Here is a 16,921-nt window from a genome sequence, read left to right as displayed (position 1 = left end):
TGCCAGGTGAAAGTATAACACTTGAAATGGTGTTAAGGGGTCGAGAGAGAGTGACTGCCTCCTTCATTTAGCTAAATTATTTATGCTAACCTATTCATCAACGTTTTTTGGTAAGTGCAGTTATTAACTGGAGGTGCACTGATTTTTAGCAAGTATAGTTATTAATTTGTGGTATACCGGGACCACTTTGTATCTTTTCGATTTTTCTCTTGGTTCATTTATTAATTAATTGAAGTATTGGGGATGAGGGTTTATGTTATGTAATCTTACTATCATGAAGGTGGAGAGGTGGTTTTAGTGTCACACCCCTATAGAAGTAAACTCGCCCGCTTGCAGGAGAGGTGAGAGCAGGCTACTTAAACAAGACATTCACTGGTGTGCTTTCAAATATACGTCGTCTTGCGGACACTTTACAGAAGAGAATAGGTATTTGTTTTTACATCTTATTTAAAGCATTTGCAGCTTATAGTCGATTCTACTTTAACATTTAATAATTTTTCACGATCCTTAAATCTTTCACACTCACCAGTGTAGGAGGTGATAATTCCTACCAGTCAGGAGATTCAAACCCAGCCACAAAGCCACCTTTACTTTCATACCATTAAACAATTGACACAAGAATGAAGGGAATTAACAATTTATAAATGCCAAATTTGGGTGCAGACAGTAGAAAGTCTGGAGTGTTCAAACAAGTGGAAGTTAAAATGTTGCATAAATGCTAGTTGACTGTCTTTTAGTTTTTATTCCCCAACAGTGCTCAACCTAAAATATTCTTAAAGGAAATTATATCTATCTATCTATACTATACTTTCTTTAGTTACTGAAGCTATTTTCCAAAAAAAAAAAAACAATAAATTTACTCTAAATTTAAAATATTTTTGCTCTGCTATACATTCAGTTTAAATGAATTGTGTTCTTCATTTAGAAAAAAAAACATTTCCAGGCACTTTTTAATACATACTTGACATAAGAGCTCCGATAAAAAAACGGCACACCAAGTACAGCTGCCAGGAGTTGGAGAATCCACTTATCAACTGGAAAATCAGCAACAGAGTGAAACTGCCATAAAGGACCCTTTTACGGCCAAATTGGTCAGAGAGTTGTCCGGAGACAAAGCCACCACAGAAAAGACCCACCATCGTGAGTGTGTTGATAGAATTCGTTAGAGAGTTCTGGTCACATACAAGGTTCCACTGGTTAACAAAAATTAAAAAAATTAAATTTAAAAAAAAAAAAGAGTCGGTTATGAAATAGAAAAATAGCATAATGCACAATAAATCCAGCATCAGTTTACAAACTTTCTCTTTGTAAGAAAATGTTAGCACCGTATTCGAAATCTAGTAGGCAAGGATCTTTTCACCTTCCTGTCCTCTTTTTCACAGAAGAGATGTTGCAAGTCTTTATCATTAATTTTATGGTAGGTGCTTGACCAAGCTTCAATCTATGTCTATGATTTAGCCATCTGTAGGACACAGTACCATGGAGCTGGTTCATAGCTGACTATAACATGGCCGTTATTAAGTGTAATGTAAATAAGTTCTTGTTGAGTCGTCCTCTTATAGAATTAAACTCTACACATTCCACCATTAATGATTATCACGATGTTGTCTCAGCATTTACACTTATTATCCTAAAGTGATCTCTGGGGTTTAGTAGTATCATATGGGTTAGACCTCTATACCGCTATTTTTTAGCCAGTCTGAGAAATTGTCTTCAGATAGACGGGTTGTTGTATAGCCTCTTTCTAGTCAGGTGACTGGACAGTGTAAGATCAGGTGGTCTGTGTTCTGGGGGAGCTTCATTGAAATTTCAGCAGATTGGGAAGTCTATTTGTTTCCACCTGTTTTTGTTTACTGCAGTCTGCAGTGTCTTGTTCTGATCGAGTTAGCGGCTACACAGTGCTTCCTACTATTTGTAGCAAAATCTGGGAGGCACAAAGATGGATCTTCAATGATGTCCACCCTTTGGGAGTATTGTTTCTCCATTCCGCCATCCATGTCTCAACTGGGTTGAAATTTTCGATTTTTGAATTATAGAAAGGCTTTCAGAACTTGAGTCTGGAGGTATCTTTATAAATTTGTTGGATTTTTAAGTCCCTGGTGTTTTCCTCAACGTTTTGAATCCAGTTTTGAGTTGCCTCTTCCCCACTTATGTAGGAGGGTGTAATTGAGCTTTCTATTGGTAACTATTGTGTTGGGGGTTGACTTCAGACAGATAATACGCATGGTTTCTCAGAGTTTTTTGTCAATTGATTGTGTGTTGGCTCCGAGATCATGTTGGGGCACATTGTAGCAGAATGCGACTGCTCTTGTTCAGAGGACTGTGTTTCGGCTACTTTCTTTAGGAGGTTGCTTCTTTTGGAAATCTTATTTGTACATCCCCTAAGGTGAGCCTGATAGGACAGCATTCTATCAAGGGTGATTCTCAGGTACTTGGGGAATTGATCAGCTTTAACCTCGAGGGTTCATCTAGTCTTGTGGTTGTTGAGATGGAAAACTGATGTAACTCTTTTTAGTGTTCATCCTTAAGTACCAAAGGTTTTCATAAGGGTGATGTCCTCAGTCAGATTCTTTTCCAGTTCCTCCCAGCTGTCTGATTGATAAGCCAACACTCAGTCGTCTGTGTATCTTAACTTTACTGAAATAGTTGCGGGCATGTCGCTGATGTAGATGTTAAGGAATGTTGGTGCAAGTACTGAGCCTTGAGGAACTCAATTCTATATTTTTCTTTGACATGATAGTGTCTAGTTCCTGTCATTTTTACAAGTAAGCGTAATGTCTTTCTGCAGGGGATGGCCTCTGCGAGTTTGAATGAGTCTTTCTATCCAAACAGTGTTGTACGCTGTAGAAAGGTCGATGAGGACTGCTCCAGTTTTCATAACCCGTTGGCCGTTAGAAAGGTATCTGATTGTCATTTTTACTAGTGATGACAAGATCAAGGAAATATTCTTTCCACCATCTTGTTGACTTGAAAGGGCCTTTGTCCATGTAGCCATGGATAAGGAGATGGTTGGACTGGGTGGCCAATTCTGTTACCTGCTCTCCTGCAGTATCGCTCTTTTGGTACCTCCAGTTACTGTTGTGGCTGTTAAAGTCACCTACGATGATTGTTGGGTGGTTGATCACACTTTTTGAGAGTTTATCCAGGTGAGTTTTGTGGGCTTGTAGATGTTAGTGATTTCAATGTCACCAGTGTAAATCCTGGTTCGCTGGGTGGCCACCACCAAAATGAATTGCCCTGTCGGGGTTTCTGGTATAGGCCATCATGCTGTATTTAGCATGGTTCTGTTTGTTGATGATTGTATAGCGAGGAATTATAAATCCCGATGGAGATTGGTCAGTGAGGTGGGTTTCTTGGAGAGTGAGGATGTCTATGTTGTTTTTCCTCAGTAGTTCTCCTAGAAAGTCACATTTTGGCATGGAAATTCTCTCAATGTTGAGGGACATTATCTTCATTTGTGCTCTGAGGTTTATCGTTGGGTTGGAGTCTTGTGCATTTTGCAGGATCGCTGGACTCCTTCTGCAGTCCCATGACCAGGATTATACTGATTGGCTGGCCCAGCTCTAGCATCTTTCGGTTGAATTTGCGTTCCCGCTGTGGTAGTGTAGAAGAATTGATCATGAAGGAATTCATCAAGTCTCTAAATTCTGTCTGATCGCCTGAGTGGATCACTCTTAGTTTTAAAGCCTGCACACTACTTACTACAAAGTGGGTTTCTGATTTAAAAAAAAGATATCAGTATGATAACAATTTCTCTAACTTTTCTCAGTCATGTAGTAAAACTTTTAACAATTGTGTAACGCTAAACATTTAAACTGATTTACTAATTACACTTTTTCAAATGAAAATTACATATTATGTAATTAAGTACAATAAAGCAGAGACGAAAATGAATAATTTTCTTCAAAAGAATCCCGAAAACATTTTTGTGTTAATTATGGAAACTACACAAAATCGTTAGAAACATAAACAACTCTAATAAAATCTTTATAAAAGCAGATAAAACTAGAAATTTTATAAAATAGATAAACAAGAATATAACAAACTAATCACAGAAAACATTACAAAAAACTACAAAAAACGAATGCAACTACATAGACATAATAAACACTAAAAGTAAACAAATCACCAATAAATTAAAAATTAGCAATAAAATTGGCAAATTGAAACCTAGAGAAGCATACATTTTGCTCAAAGACCATAAATGGGACTTCAATAATAACCCCAGCATTCGCTTGATAAACCCAACTAAATCAGAAATAGATAGAATTAGCAAAGCAATACTTTCTAGAGTAAACAAACAAATCAAACAAGACCTAGAATTACACCAGTGGGCAAATGCTGCCGAAACAATTACTTGGTTTAAAAATATAGAAAACAAAAATAAATGTACGTTTATACAGTTCGACATCATAGATTTCTATCCCTCAATACCCGAAGAACTTTTCAACATTGCACTGGAGTTTGCCTAGGCATAGACCGATATATCCTTGGAAGAAATCCACATTATTTAAAAATGTAGAAAATCAGTTCTAGTCACAATAACCAATGGATAAAACTAAAACGACAAATTCTTTTGATTTGGTAATGGGTCCCTGGATTCTGCAGAGGCATCAGATCTTGTGGGATTATTCATTCTATATACTCTTACAAGCATATTTGATACTACGGATATCGGCCTATATAGAGATGATGGATTAGCTATAATAAAAGACTCCAACAAAATCAAGGGGGATAACTTTAAGAAAATCATACACAACGAAATGAAAAAATTAGGCCTAAAAGTAGATGTACTAGCTAACATAAAAATAACAAACTTCGTGGACGTCACGTTAAATTTAGACAAAAACACATATGAACCCTACTTAAAAGATAACGCTAATCCAATATAGGTAAACCCTAAGTTCAATCACCCACCATCAATTATAAAACAGATTCCTAACTCGATCGTAAGTAGACTCATCAATAACTCAAGTGATGAAAATGTATTTAACAGGTCAATCAATACCTACGAAACAGCCCTAAAAAATAGTGGATACAAAAATATCGATATCAAATATAAACAACAAAACACTAATAACTATAATAAAATTAAAAATAGAAGAAAAAGAACTATAATTTGGTATACGGCGCCATACAATCAAATGTTAAAAACAAAACTTGGCAAGAAATTTCTAGATCTTATTGAAAAGCACTTCCCCATAACCAATCCCTTACACAAAATTTTCAATAAAAATAATCTAAAGTTATCATACAGCTGTTGCGAAAATTTAGAGATGATAATTAAAGTATATAACAAAATATTAAAGAAATGCAATGAAAACAATAACAAAATAAACAATAAAAAAGTGGACATCATGACAAAAATAAAACTAACACAAAGGACACATATGTAACTAGTAGAAATAATAATAATAATAAACCAATTCTGGACAACGTCAACCACAGTAGAAATAAAAATAAAAACAAAATAAATGCAACTGTAGATCTTGCACACTTTGCCCACTTCAAAATAAATGTCTAACAAAAAGTTTATCAGGCCACAATATTTGCGAAAGCAAACCCGAAGAACAAAAAATGACTTCCTTAGATTTCAAAACCTGATATTATGACCACAAAAGTATGTTAAAAAATAAACACCGAATGAAAACAATACTAGCAAACCAATACTGAGAACTCAAAGAAAGCGGACATTCACCGGCAGTCGAACGGAAAATAGTAAGACATGCAAACACATGTAGAGACCTAGATGATCCATGTAGATTATGCCTTCATGAAAAATTTGCTATCCTATATTTTAAAGAACCCCAACACCTATTAAACTGTAGGAGAAAAATAGTGAACAACTGTGTACACAGGATAAACTTTACTCTAGGATAGCGATACAAAATATTTTTAAAATTAATAACAATAGAAAATAAATAAATAAACATACATAAATTATCATATATATATATATATATAAACATAATATATATAAACTAACATAATAATAAAAAAAAAACAGACAAAAAAAACTCACATTTAACTACACCTAGGTTTAAAATAGGTCAGATCATTAAATATCTATGCTTCCTGCTAAAAAAGCACACTCAAAGGAAGGGTTGAACCTCAGGTCAACTGAGCCTTTGTCCTGTAAGTGCCTGCCCATTGGTTTATTAGGAGGGGCACGCTGGGAACTAGGAAGCTGATTGGCTAACTAAAAACTCAATAGAATGTGTGCATATAAAAACACGAGATAACCACAACTCTTCGCATAAGCCTGATGAATCCTAGCATGGATGAAACACAGAATATTCTGTGTAGCTTAGTTATCATGTATATTTTTATAACTTACTATATATATATATATATATATATATATATATATATATATATATATATATATATCTACTATTATATAAAAATGGAACTTTATGTGTGTGTGTGTGTGTGTGGCGCGCACACAAGTTTGTTCCCTATGGACTCCAAAATGGCTGGGTTGATTTTTTTTTTAATTTCACACAAATGTATTTGATGTGTCTGTACATGTTCTTATATAGGTTTTCTATATAAAATAAAGGAAGTTCGATTTTGACCAAAGTTAACACTTTCATACAACCTAACATCACAAGTGCATTTGAGAAGTTTTATTGACGCACAAACCGAATGGCCCAGCCTATAAAATTAACTGTAGGTTTTTTTATAAGACAGGGGTAAATTTGAAATCAATGTTTCTTTTTATAGCACAATTGAACCATGATACTTGACTTTTGCACATTTAACTTTAATTGAAGTAATTATGTAAAAATATGTTCATAAAATTAACAATTGGTTCTTTGATAAGATAGCAGCACGTTTGAAATGTTTCTGTTTAGAGCACAACTGAACCGTGATACTCGAGTTTTACATTTGAAAATTTAATTTCAAGCCATTATACAAAAATAAGTTTATAAAATCAACAATAGATTCTCCACAGTGCAATCTAGACTACAATATATTGTGGACTAAGTCAGTGCAGGGAGACATGTGACGCTTCCTCCAAGTAGACTGCAGGAGTGTCAATGACGATGAATGTATAGAAAGATGGAACATTTGTTGATCTCGGACAACATCAGACCTTCCGCTAGTATATTTATACTATTGAAATAAAAATTTTCCAATTTTGTATTCAAATATTGATATTAATAATGCAAAAATAGCTCAATAGTGCAATACTAGAGCTATAAATACTTTTTATAATATACCGCTTCAATAGGAACAGACACTCATTTTATGCACATCTCAAAAAAGGTTCAGTTATATTTACTATTTTTTTTTTGCAAAGGAATCACCACTTATCAAGGTCCAGAGGCCATTTGAGGAAAAGGGTTAAAGAGTGTACGTGGTCAAAAGAACAATATAGTAATCGTTAGAAGTGTAGACTTGGTCAATTGGATTACTGAAGGGGATCGGCTCATCAAGAATTTGTTTATGTTGGACTTGAAGACACATATAATTGTTTCAACCCTTTACTGATATTTTTAGGTATCGTTCTCTACAGGAAAGCGAGAGTTACAAAACTCGTGAAAGTAAAGCCAAAAAGAGGAAAACAACAAACCTCACTGATGATAGAAGTAAATTCCGGAGAGAAGGTAATCTCCGAACATTTCTGGTCACAACAGTTATCACAAAATGAGACATTAGTTTGTTCGGTTGTAAAGGTCAGAAGAAGGTCATCTTGTTTGGTTAAATTAAGAAGGTCACTGCTGCTGTTGCTGTCTGTAGTATTTTGGGAATTTATAAAGAATGAGCACCGAAAGTTCACCTTGGCATGAGTCAATACTGGAAGCACCATCGATATAGCGGTTGAGATCTCGAGGAGGCTGACCAGGATAAAAATCCGAATCTGATAAAAGCCAAAATCTTCAAGTTTAGCCAATATTTTCTTGTAAAGAGACATCTTTATGGGTAGAGGATACACTTGCTAAAATCTATATAAAATAAAAAAAAAAAGATTTTAATTAATTTTTTTTTAATTATTCGATATATATATATATATATATATATGAACAAATGATTAATAAAACATGTTAAAAGACATCTTGAAAAAGAGTTAAAAACATATTTAATTTTAAAAAGGAAGCACAAGATAAGTGGATAGTCCTTAATCCGCGGAGTTTTGAAGAAATACTCTCCTTCTCATCAGAGGGCAGGAATTAGCAAAATGCGGGATCGGATTTTGCATGTAAAAGTATTTAGTGAAACTACAAGTAAGTCACAGATCTTACTTGGTTAAAAAAAAGAGTGAGGTAATGGGAGTAGGAGGTAAAAGAAAAATGATAAAAAGATTTCACATAAATGGATAGTCCGGTGAAGGGTAAAAATCCAAAAATGGTAAAATCCAAACACGGTCGAATTAAAAATTTCCAATCCAACAGGTAAGTTCCAAATGGTCCAAAATGATCCAAAAGGCAGAATTCCTTGGAAAAAAAATCACAAATGGAATGAGTTCCAAATCATTGAAAGAAAAGTTCAAATGTGCACAGAAAAAGCACTGGAGAGAATATTTAAAATATATATATATATATATATATAATTGATTATCATTTCCAAAACAGATGTATTTAATTCACACTCATAGCTTTTTATTCATTTCTTTCATGAAGTAGGTCTTAAACAGGTTTCATTGAACAGCAGAAGACCTCTAAACAACTCATCAGAGACAAATGTTCCTCAAAAATCTTGGAAAGTTTTTTTTATATGGAATGAAAAAGGATTTTGTGAAGAAAAAATAAAAAGGAAATAGAAATATGTAAAGTCTGCAAAAACAAATAAAAAAAAACAGTTATTATAATGTTTATAGGCTGTTTATACAGAGTGGAACAATAAAAAAGACAACATAATTTCATTTCCATTTGATAAAAACCGGTTTCCTTTTTTTATTACAGACTAGTTAGTTGTGTACAAATCCCAAGAGTGATAGGAGCCTTTTATCATGTCTGAAAGTGACACAGTGTTCGAGCATGATCGGTGTTGCGCCTCTGTATAACACATGCTTTCTACTGATCCAAGTTATGGCAACAGGACCATTGCCAGCAGCCTCAAATTGCATTGCTGGATTGCCACGAATATCAGGGATGTGCCCAGGGTGATGAAAAGAAAGTTTCCAGCAATGGTTACAGTCTTTGGTGTGGTTTCAAGTGAGGACTAAGGAGGGATTAAGTTACAATTGAAGCCTTTTTTTTTTTTTAAATTCATGTCGTTGTGTAGTATGAGCTAGCTGTGTCTAGCCATGTAGTGAGGGCTAGCTATGCCTAGAAGCCCTGGGTATGTAAGTGCCGATTTGAGAATGGGTTTATTTGAGATGATTTTTAAGGATCATCGGGGCGTGTGGTTTGATATGCATTGATTTGTATATCAGTGAATAAGCTGCCCTTAACAGACATTATAAAAAGACTAGAGGTGAAAGGACAGGGGTTGGCAACAAACAGAACAAAATGTAAAATGTTGTGAACATGCTCTCAATTATGTTTTGTTTTTTTTCTCATTAGATTACAACTAATTTGATTAGTCACCACTGCGAAAAACAGACAAAAATACAGCAGATAACATTTCAAAAGTTATCGTGGTCCGTTTTTCTTTGCTTTTATATTTATTTTTTTATAAATAATAAGATTTTAAAAAAATGGTTCCCTGTCCTTTAATGATAAGGTAAATGTTACCTTATGCTACAACAGAACAGCAACTACTCTAATTTCGTTTTTTAGAGGTAGTTGAGGTTGCTGACAACGAATCTGATAATCAAACCCGTCGCAAATTTACCGTTTGCATGGTATGAACCCCTAGACCGTGGGACTATTTTACACCATTTCACCGCCTTTAGTAGTGTTTTCTTACATGATGCATTTGCATGCAGTGAACTAACTTATCACATTGCAGAGGAATCTTTAGCGGACATTTGAAATAAAGTTTTAAAAAAAAAAATGTAATTCATTTTTTTTGTGTGTTATGTAGTTTTTAATGCTTTTTAATTCATCTAAAAAAAGTTTTCACAAGTTTACAAAAACATTATGTTTTCCGTTCTTTTTTTTGGGGGGGGATATTCAATTATAGAACTTGTGTAGTTCAACAAGTGCTTCTGCAGTTTAATTAACCGTTTTTCCATAAGTAACGCGCCCCAACATTTACTGAATAAAATACCGTTTAACATTCTACAAAAATTCTATTTACATTTTTTTTTTTATTACATTTTCACCCCAAACAAGGCACATTGCCACTTTGGTGTAGGGGGCTACTATCAGGGGCAGCAACTACTGGGGCACTATGTAGGGATTTGGGCAGCAAGATGTCGGTTCACGTTGCACTTAAACTTCTGGTCAGTACAGTTAAGGAAGCAGGAAACTGGAATGGAATTCCAGAGTCTAGCGGTTCTGGGGAAGAAACTACTGGAGTAGAAAGATCTTTTACATCTAGGGATCTCTACTGTGTGGGGGTGGGATTTAGCTGCCTGTCGGGTTTGTCAAGGGTGTCTACGTCGTGGGGGCACAAGTGTCTGCAGTTCGTCAGAGCATTCACCATTAAAATACTTGTAGAACAAGCAGAGGGATGCAACGTTTCGTCGATGGAACAGAGGCTGAAGCTTAGATGCCAGTTCAGGGCATATCAGATTGGCGACTCTTTTTTGAACCTTGTCTAGGAGCGAGAGACTGGTAGCAGATGCATTAGGGAGAGAGATATTTATTTTTTTATATAAATAATAATAACTAGCGGGTCTAATTCATATGTAATATATTGATGCTGGCATTCTGTAAATATTCAGCATAAATGGAGAATCTCTGATATTATTGTAGCTATTTTGTTAAAACTGCAAAAGTATTTATCCAAGCTAGCAGGGGGGTACCCTGTGTAGCCATGTCGTAAAATACACTTAAATATGATATTTTAATTCCTGCAGATTTCGTATATATTTATTCTATGTTATCACGGGTGACCATTTTGTGCGCGCGAACGTAGGCCATGTGCGCGCACTTGCGTGTACAAAATGGCCACCCATGATAACATAGAATTACATGGTTTAATATTTGGAAAACTACTTGTTTTTCATCTAATTTTAATTTTTCGCCAATACTACACTGTGAAAAGGCAGTTTGGTACGCGAGTGCACATTTAACAGCTTTCGTTTATGCTCGTGTGTAGCGTAAACGAAGGATAGGCTGTGAAATGGAAAATAGTCCCAGAGTTCAGAGGTTAATACCATGCAAAAGAAATCAAAAAACTTTTTAACCAATAAACACACAAAAAATGCTTCCTCTCTCAGGTGGCCAGAAAGTGGGTACTCATTTTAAGTTATATTTACATGGAAAAGCGATCACCCACTTTTTGAAAAAGAAATTTCTTCATATCATGAAAACTATTTTTTTGCGACGGAAACGGTTTTCAGATTCGTTTTTAGCACACCAAAATCTAGAAAAAAAATTTTTTTTATATACGGATGTGAGACGGGCCTTAAAGTAAAATAATACCGAATTCTTAGTAAAATTATTCATAAAAAAATTAAATGACTTGAGTGCCATCAACTATAATCGAAACCGAAACCAAAACTTATGAAGAATTCTTGGTAAAATTATTTTTAACAAGAAATGATTCGGATGTAACGTGCGTGACATACAAAACGACTCGGATGTAACGTGACAGTGACACACAAAATAACGCATACGCTATCGTATTAATATATAGATTTAAAAAAAAATGGTTCCCTGTCCTTTAATTATAATAAGCGATTAAAATAGAATATTACGTTTTTTGTAAATGATTGTTTTGTCGCGGCTTGGCCGCTAATCAACAACAACAACAACGACGGCATTACAAACGACCAGCAATTAATAGACTCTACCAAAATCAGCAGTAGCAAGTAAACAACAACAACAACAACGACGGCATTACAAACGACCAGCAATTAATAGACTCTACCAAAATCAGCAGTAGCAAGTAAACAACAACAACAACAACGACAGCATTACAAACGAACAGCAATTAATAGACTCTACCGAAATCAGCAGTAGCAACAGCGCGACAGACGACAACCAATTGAGGGCCTTTCGCCAAAATCATCAGCAGCAGCAATGTCGGCGGCTGTCACGTGATTTCAGGGCCCCGTTGTAGAAAAGAAATTTAAAAAAAACATCTTTTCTACAACAATAACAAAAACAACAAACTTTAATTTCCTGGAAAAAACTTTGAAATACAAACAACGAAATCCTTCAGCATCGACTGCTCGTAAAGAACACATCCGGGAATTAATATTAACTGTTGTTTATAAATAGAAACAATTTCCTGCCCGTCCCCGGTATCTAGCAGCCCTCTGAATATTTCGGCGATATTTTCGCCGCTCGTCGGCTTGGTTCTCATGCAAAGCTCCGCACTTGCTCACGGTTCCCTAACCGTTCGACGCTCGCGCAATCACTGTGACTCCAGTCTCACCACTGTAGCAGTCCAGTCCACTACCACTACAGTGGCTCCGGTCTCCACGCCGTAGAAGTCCACTACCACTACAGTGGCTCCGGTCTCCACGCCGTAGAAGTCCACTACCACTACAGTGGCTCCGGTCTCCACGCCGTAGAAGTCCACTACCACTACAGTGGCTCCGGTCTCCACGCCGTAGAAGTCCACTACCACTACAGTGGCTCCGGTCTCCACGCCGTAGAAGTCCACATCATCACCACGACTCTGGCCTCCATGTCGTCTGTACCTTTCATACACTGACTTCTTCCTTCAGTGTCAGTCCGATCCGAGCGTCCGTCCGTACTTGATGAACACTGAACCCTCAGTGTTGCCAATTCGCCGTCCGTACCTCTCATACACTGACTTCTTCCTTCAGTGTCAGTCCGATCCGAGCGTCCGTCCGTACTTGATGAACACTGAACCCTCAGTGTTGCCAATTCGCCGTCCGTACCTCTCATACACTGACTTCTTCCTTCAGTGTCAGTCCGATCCGAGTGTCCGTCCGTACTTGATGAACACTGAACCCTCAGTGTTGCCAATTCGCCGTCCGTACCTCTCATACACTGACTTCTTCCTTCAGTGTCAGTCCGATCCGAGTGTCCGTCCGTACTTGATGAACACTGAACCCTCAGTGTTGCCAATTCGCCGTCCGTACCTCTCATACACTGACTTCTTCCTTCAGTTGTCAGTCCGATCCGAGCGTCCGTCCGTACTTGATGAACACTGAACCCTCAGTGTTGCCAATTCGCCGTCCGTACCTCTCATACACTGACTTCTTCCTTCAGTGTCAGTCCGATCCGAGCGTCCGTCCGTACTTGATGAACGCTGAATCCTCAGCGTTGCTAATTCGTTCGTCTGTACCTCTCATATACTGACTTCTTCCTTCAGTGTCAGTCCGATCCGAGCGCCCGTCCGTACCTAGTGGATGCTGAAAAACTCAGTGTTGCCAATTGTCCGTCCGTTCCTCTCATAGCCTGAGGCTAACGTATCAGTAACATCTCAGTCGGACCCAAGTCAAACAATCACCCGCATCAGTTACCACGCCGATTCCTCCGACGTCATTTCCAGCTTACGGCGAACCGACAAGCATCCCCCTTACCGAATACACCGGCGACGGATCCCGGACCAGCATCGCCCAGTGAACAAATTTGCATTTGCCACCCTTTCGTTTGTTTAAATAAAAGGCGAATCTTCGTCTTTAAACTAAACCACCAGAGTTTGTCATTTCTTCTTTGTCCTGTTGTTTCATTCCTTGTCCTTGTGTCTGATATATATTTAGTTGCACGGTCAGTTGGCTAACCACCTTCAGGCCTCCCCGCAACAGTTTTATGAATATCTTAAAACAGTCGCTTATTATTTCAGTGAATTAGGTTTCGATGTGGATCCCAAAAACTTTTTATTTTTTTACAAAAAGAAAAAAAAGAAAAGAAAACGTTTTTTTTTGTTTTGTTTTGTTTTTTTGTTTTTTTACAAAAAAAATAAATAAACTAAATAATATAACAAACAGTAAGTTACAGCGAGATTAATCTACTACACAAAACGTGTACAATTGATCTGGAAAAGAAGGGCGGCCGATATAAATAAATACAGGGGGAGATAACTCAAAATTTTACCTTTTCATAGTAATTAAATATTTTGGAGGACAGGTGAGGTGCTTTAGTCACAAAACATTAGAAATTAAACTACCATCATTTAATTTCGTTGTATAATTTAGTGTTTGCCCCTAAGAAAAAGTCTTTGGGGACAAAAAAAAAAAAAAAAAAAAACTGAATAAAGAAACCAAAAACAATTGTTATTTACCAAGTTCAAATTGCATCACCGTTTGTAACGATGGTCCGAATGCCTGGAAAAACACGTGTCTTCATCTTCATTCAAAAGAATGAAAAAAACTTTTTTAAATTCTTAATTTAATTTATCCAAAATAAAAGAAGATAAAATAATGAATTCTAGGAACAAAATACTTATTAATTTAAATCTCTGTACACTATATTTCTCTTTAAATTGTAAATAATACCCATATTTTTTAGTATTCATTTTCTTGCTACCGACATCCTTTTTGCGGTGTTGTCCGAACAAAGTACAACTCATAATTTCGACTCCGGATCAATAAAAGGGAGATAAGTCTGCCAATAAAGTTTTATTAATTACCTCCCTTGAATATTCTCATCTAGCCTTTTATTTTCCTCAATCGCTTCTTTTTTTTTTCTTTTTCTTTTTACTCATGTTTACTCCATATGTAACATCTCCTGGGTTTTCTTTACTTAAAAATAAAAGTATTTTTATTTTTAAAGTTTTCTCATTTAGTCTCTGTATCGGGCTGGACGTTTAATTGGTCTCCTTTTCTTTGTGGCATTTGGTATTATTTTGTTTTCTGAGCTTGTTTTTGATACGACTTGTTTTTGACTATTTTCTTGGTTAAATATGTTTTCATAGTCATGTCTGACTTTAAACTTTTGATTTTCTTTTGTTTTTAAAATATGATGTCTGTTATGCCGTACATATTTTCCTTGTCCTGTTTGTATTAGATATCAACGAGGCTCTTTTAATTTTTTTACAATCTTACCTTTTAGGTTCTATTTTTCTTGTGAAAGAATACGAACAGTATCGTCTTTCTTTAGTTTTGGTAGCTCTTTGAACTTTTTATTTATTTCATGCTTTTTCATTGTTTTGTTATGCATGATATTTGGTAGATTTTTCCTTAGCTTTCATCAACTGTTGGACTGGTGACGGGGTTTTATCTTTTAATGGTGAAGTCCGTAACGCTAACATTGCTAGGTATGGGTCTTGTCTACTTTCAAACAATTTCTTGATGTCGCATATTTCATGAGGATTTTTAGTGTTTGGTCTTTCCCAGTCTCCTCACGGTATATGTTGAATTTTTGGTCGTTCATTGGGAATTGTTTTATAATGGTATGCAAATATTTGTCCATTTCTGTATCTGATATTTCTTGTTCGCTGTCTGATATATATACACGTGATAATGCATCAGCAATTATGGATTCTCGCCCTGGAATGTATATTACTTCGAATTCGTATTTCTGAAGCACGAGTAAGAATCTTTGTATTCTTGGAGGGCTTTTTGTAATGGATTTTTTAACAATTTGCCTTTTGCCGTAATTCCATGACATACTCATCAAATCTCTATGTTTCTTTCTATTTGCATGTGAGAAATTGATATGTGAGAAATGTCAGGTTTTTTCTTGGTTGGCAGTGTGCATCAAATTTTTCTATTACTTTTTTCAAGTTTAGCTTCTCGTCATCATTTTCAAAGTTGAACGTATAATATATTTTCCTTCCCTCGTTTCCTATACAAATCAGCAATATTGAAGTTTTCACCTTCTCCGGTTTCTTGTCCAACTCTGTAGCTTGCAAGAACAATTGAAATTGGGTTTTTCAAGTTTCCTATTCCTGTCCGAGATTATCCAAAGAAAAATTTAATTCTTCTGGATGTGGTAAAAATTCCATTTTTTTTTTTTTTTTTTTTCCGAGAAGATATTGATATATGGCCGTGAGTGTTGATGGTTCGATGTTTTATCCTGACACTATTTTATATTATGGTTTGATACAGGTGAATATTAGTTAGAATCATGTTAGTAATTTGTTAGTGAAACATTCATTGAAGAGACGAAACTATACACTTTTGCACACCAAACTATTATACACTTTCCTTCTCACCAGTTAACAGCGAGAGACGCCAAACTAAACACATGTAGTACCCTTTTCTTTCATTTGTTTCTTCACGAAATAAATCCTAGTTCGTTTAATTCAATTTAACACGTAGTTCGTCTCTTTCTCAATTTAATTCATTAGTCCTAATTTGCACCACCTCAACAAATGGGTGACACATGAACGCGAGAGGAACACGCATTTCCTTCTATACCCTAGACCGCTACAAAATGGTGACACCCGAACGCGAGAGGAACACGCATTTGCTTCTATACCTTAGACCGCTACAAAATGGTGACATCTGATGATTACATAGAGTGCACTCCGGGGGTGGCCTCTTAGTTCGTTGGCTTCTGCGAAGGGTGGTATTTACAATCTCGGATTCAGGTTCTGGTTCTGGTTCTGGGTGTGGTTCTGGTTCTGGTTCTGGTTCTGATCCTGCCTGATCAGACGAACTACAACTACTACTCTCTTGCTCGGTGACCTCACTTATCAGCAGCTCATCATCTGATGATTCATCGCTCTCTGGGATGTACTTCATAAGCTGGGCGAAGATCGTGCACATGGCGTGGGGTTCCATCAACAAGGACCGACTGCTGGCTGACCACTCCAGAAATTCGTCCTCGCTTGAACTTGATGGTGCACCGGTTTCCAGAGGGTCTAACCTAAACTCGATCCCCTACCTTGTATTTGTCATGACTCTCCTCGTCGATTGGCTGGACAGTGTTAATGCCCTTTATCCTAACACGGTATGTGTGTATGGCATTGGCCGGTGCTGTTGTTAGTGTCTTCC

At 36.3% G+C, this 16,921-nt stretch overlaps 1 protein-coding gene across 4 annotated transcripts in view; it reads right to left on the bottom strand.

The window, feature by feature from the left end:
* LOC145246565 (organic cation transporter protein-like) overlaps positions 1-16,921 on the bottom strand; it is a 97,208-nt gene that overhangs the window by 34,579 nt on the left and 45,708 nt on the right. For 3 of the 4 annotated variants that reach the window (XM_080108168.1, XM_080108169.1, XM_080108167.1), the window contains exons 2-3: positions 7,580-7,952; positions 962-1,193 (exon numbers count right to left, since the gene is read on the bottom strand). In XM_080108168.1, coding sequence (XP_079964294.1) covers positions 962-1,193; positions 7,580-7,921 — 574 coding nt within the window. In that variant the 5' untranslated portion in view covers positions 7,922-7,952. Of the gene's footprint in view, positions 1-961; positions 1,194-7,579; positions 7,953-14,262; positions 14,551-16,921 lie in introns of those variants that run through there. The other variant, XM_080108166.1, reaches the window with a different exon arrangement.

The sequence above is a fragment of the Euprymna scolopes genome, chromosome 24 (assembly GCF_053919585.1).
Source record: "Euprymna scolopes isolate OS-2025 chromosome 24, ASM5391958v1, whole genome shotgun sequence".
Classification (NCBI taxonomy): domain Eukaryota; kingdom Metazoa; phylum Mollusca; class Cephalopoda; order Sepiida; family Sepiolidae; genus Euprymna; species Euprymna scolopes.
Note: the sequence above shows the minus strand (reverse complement) of the source record. Positions and strands in the feature narration are given on the sequence as shown.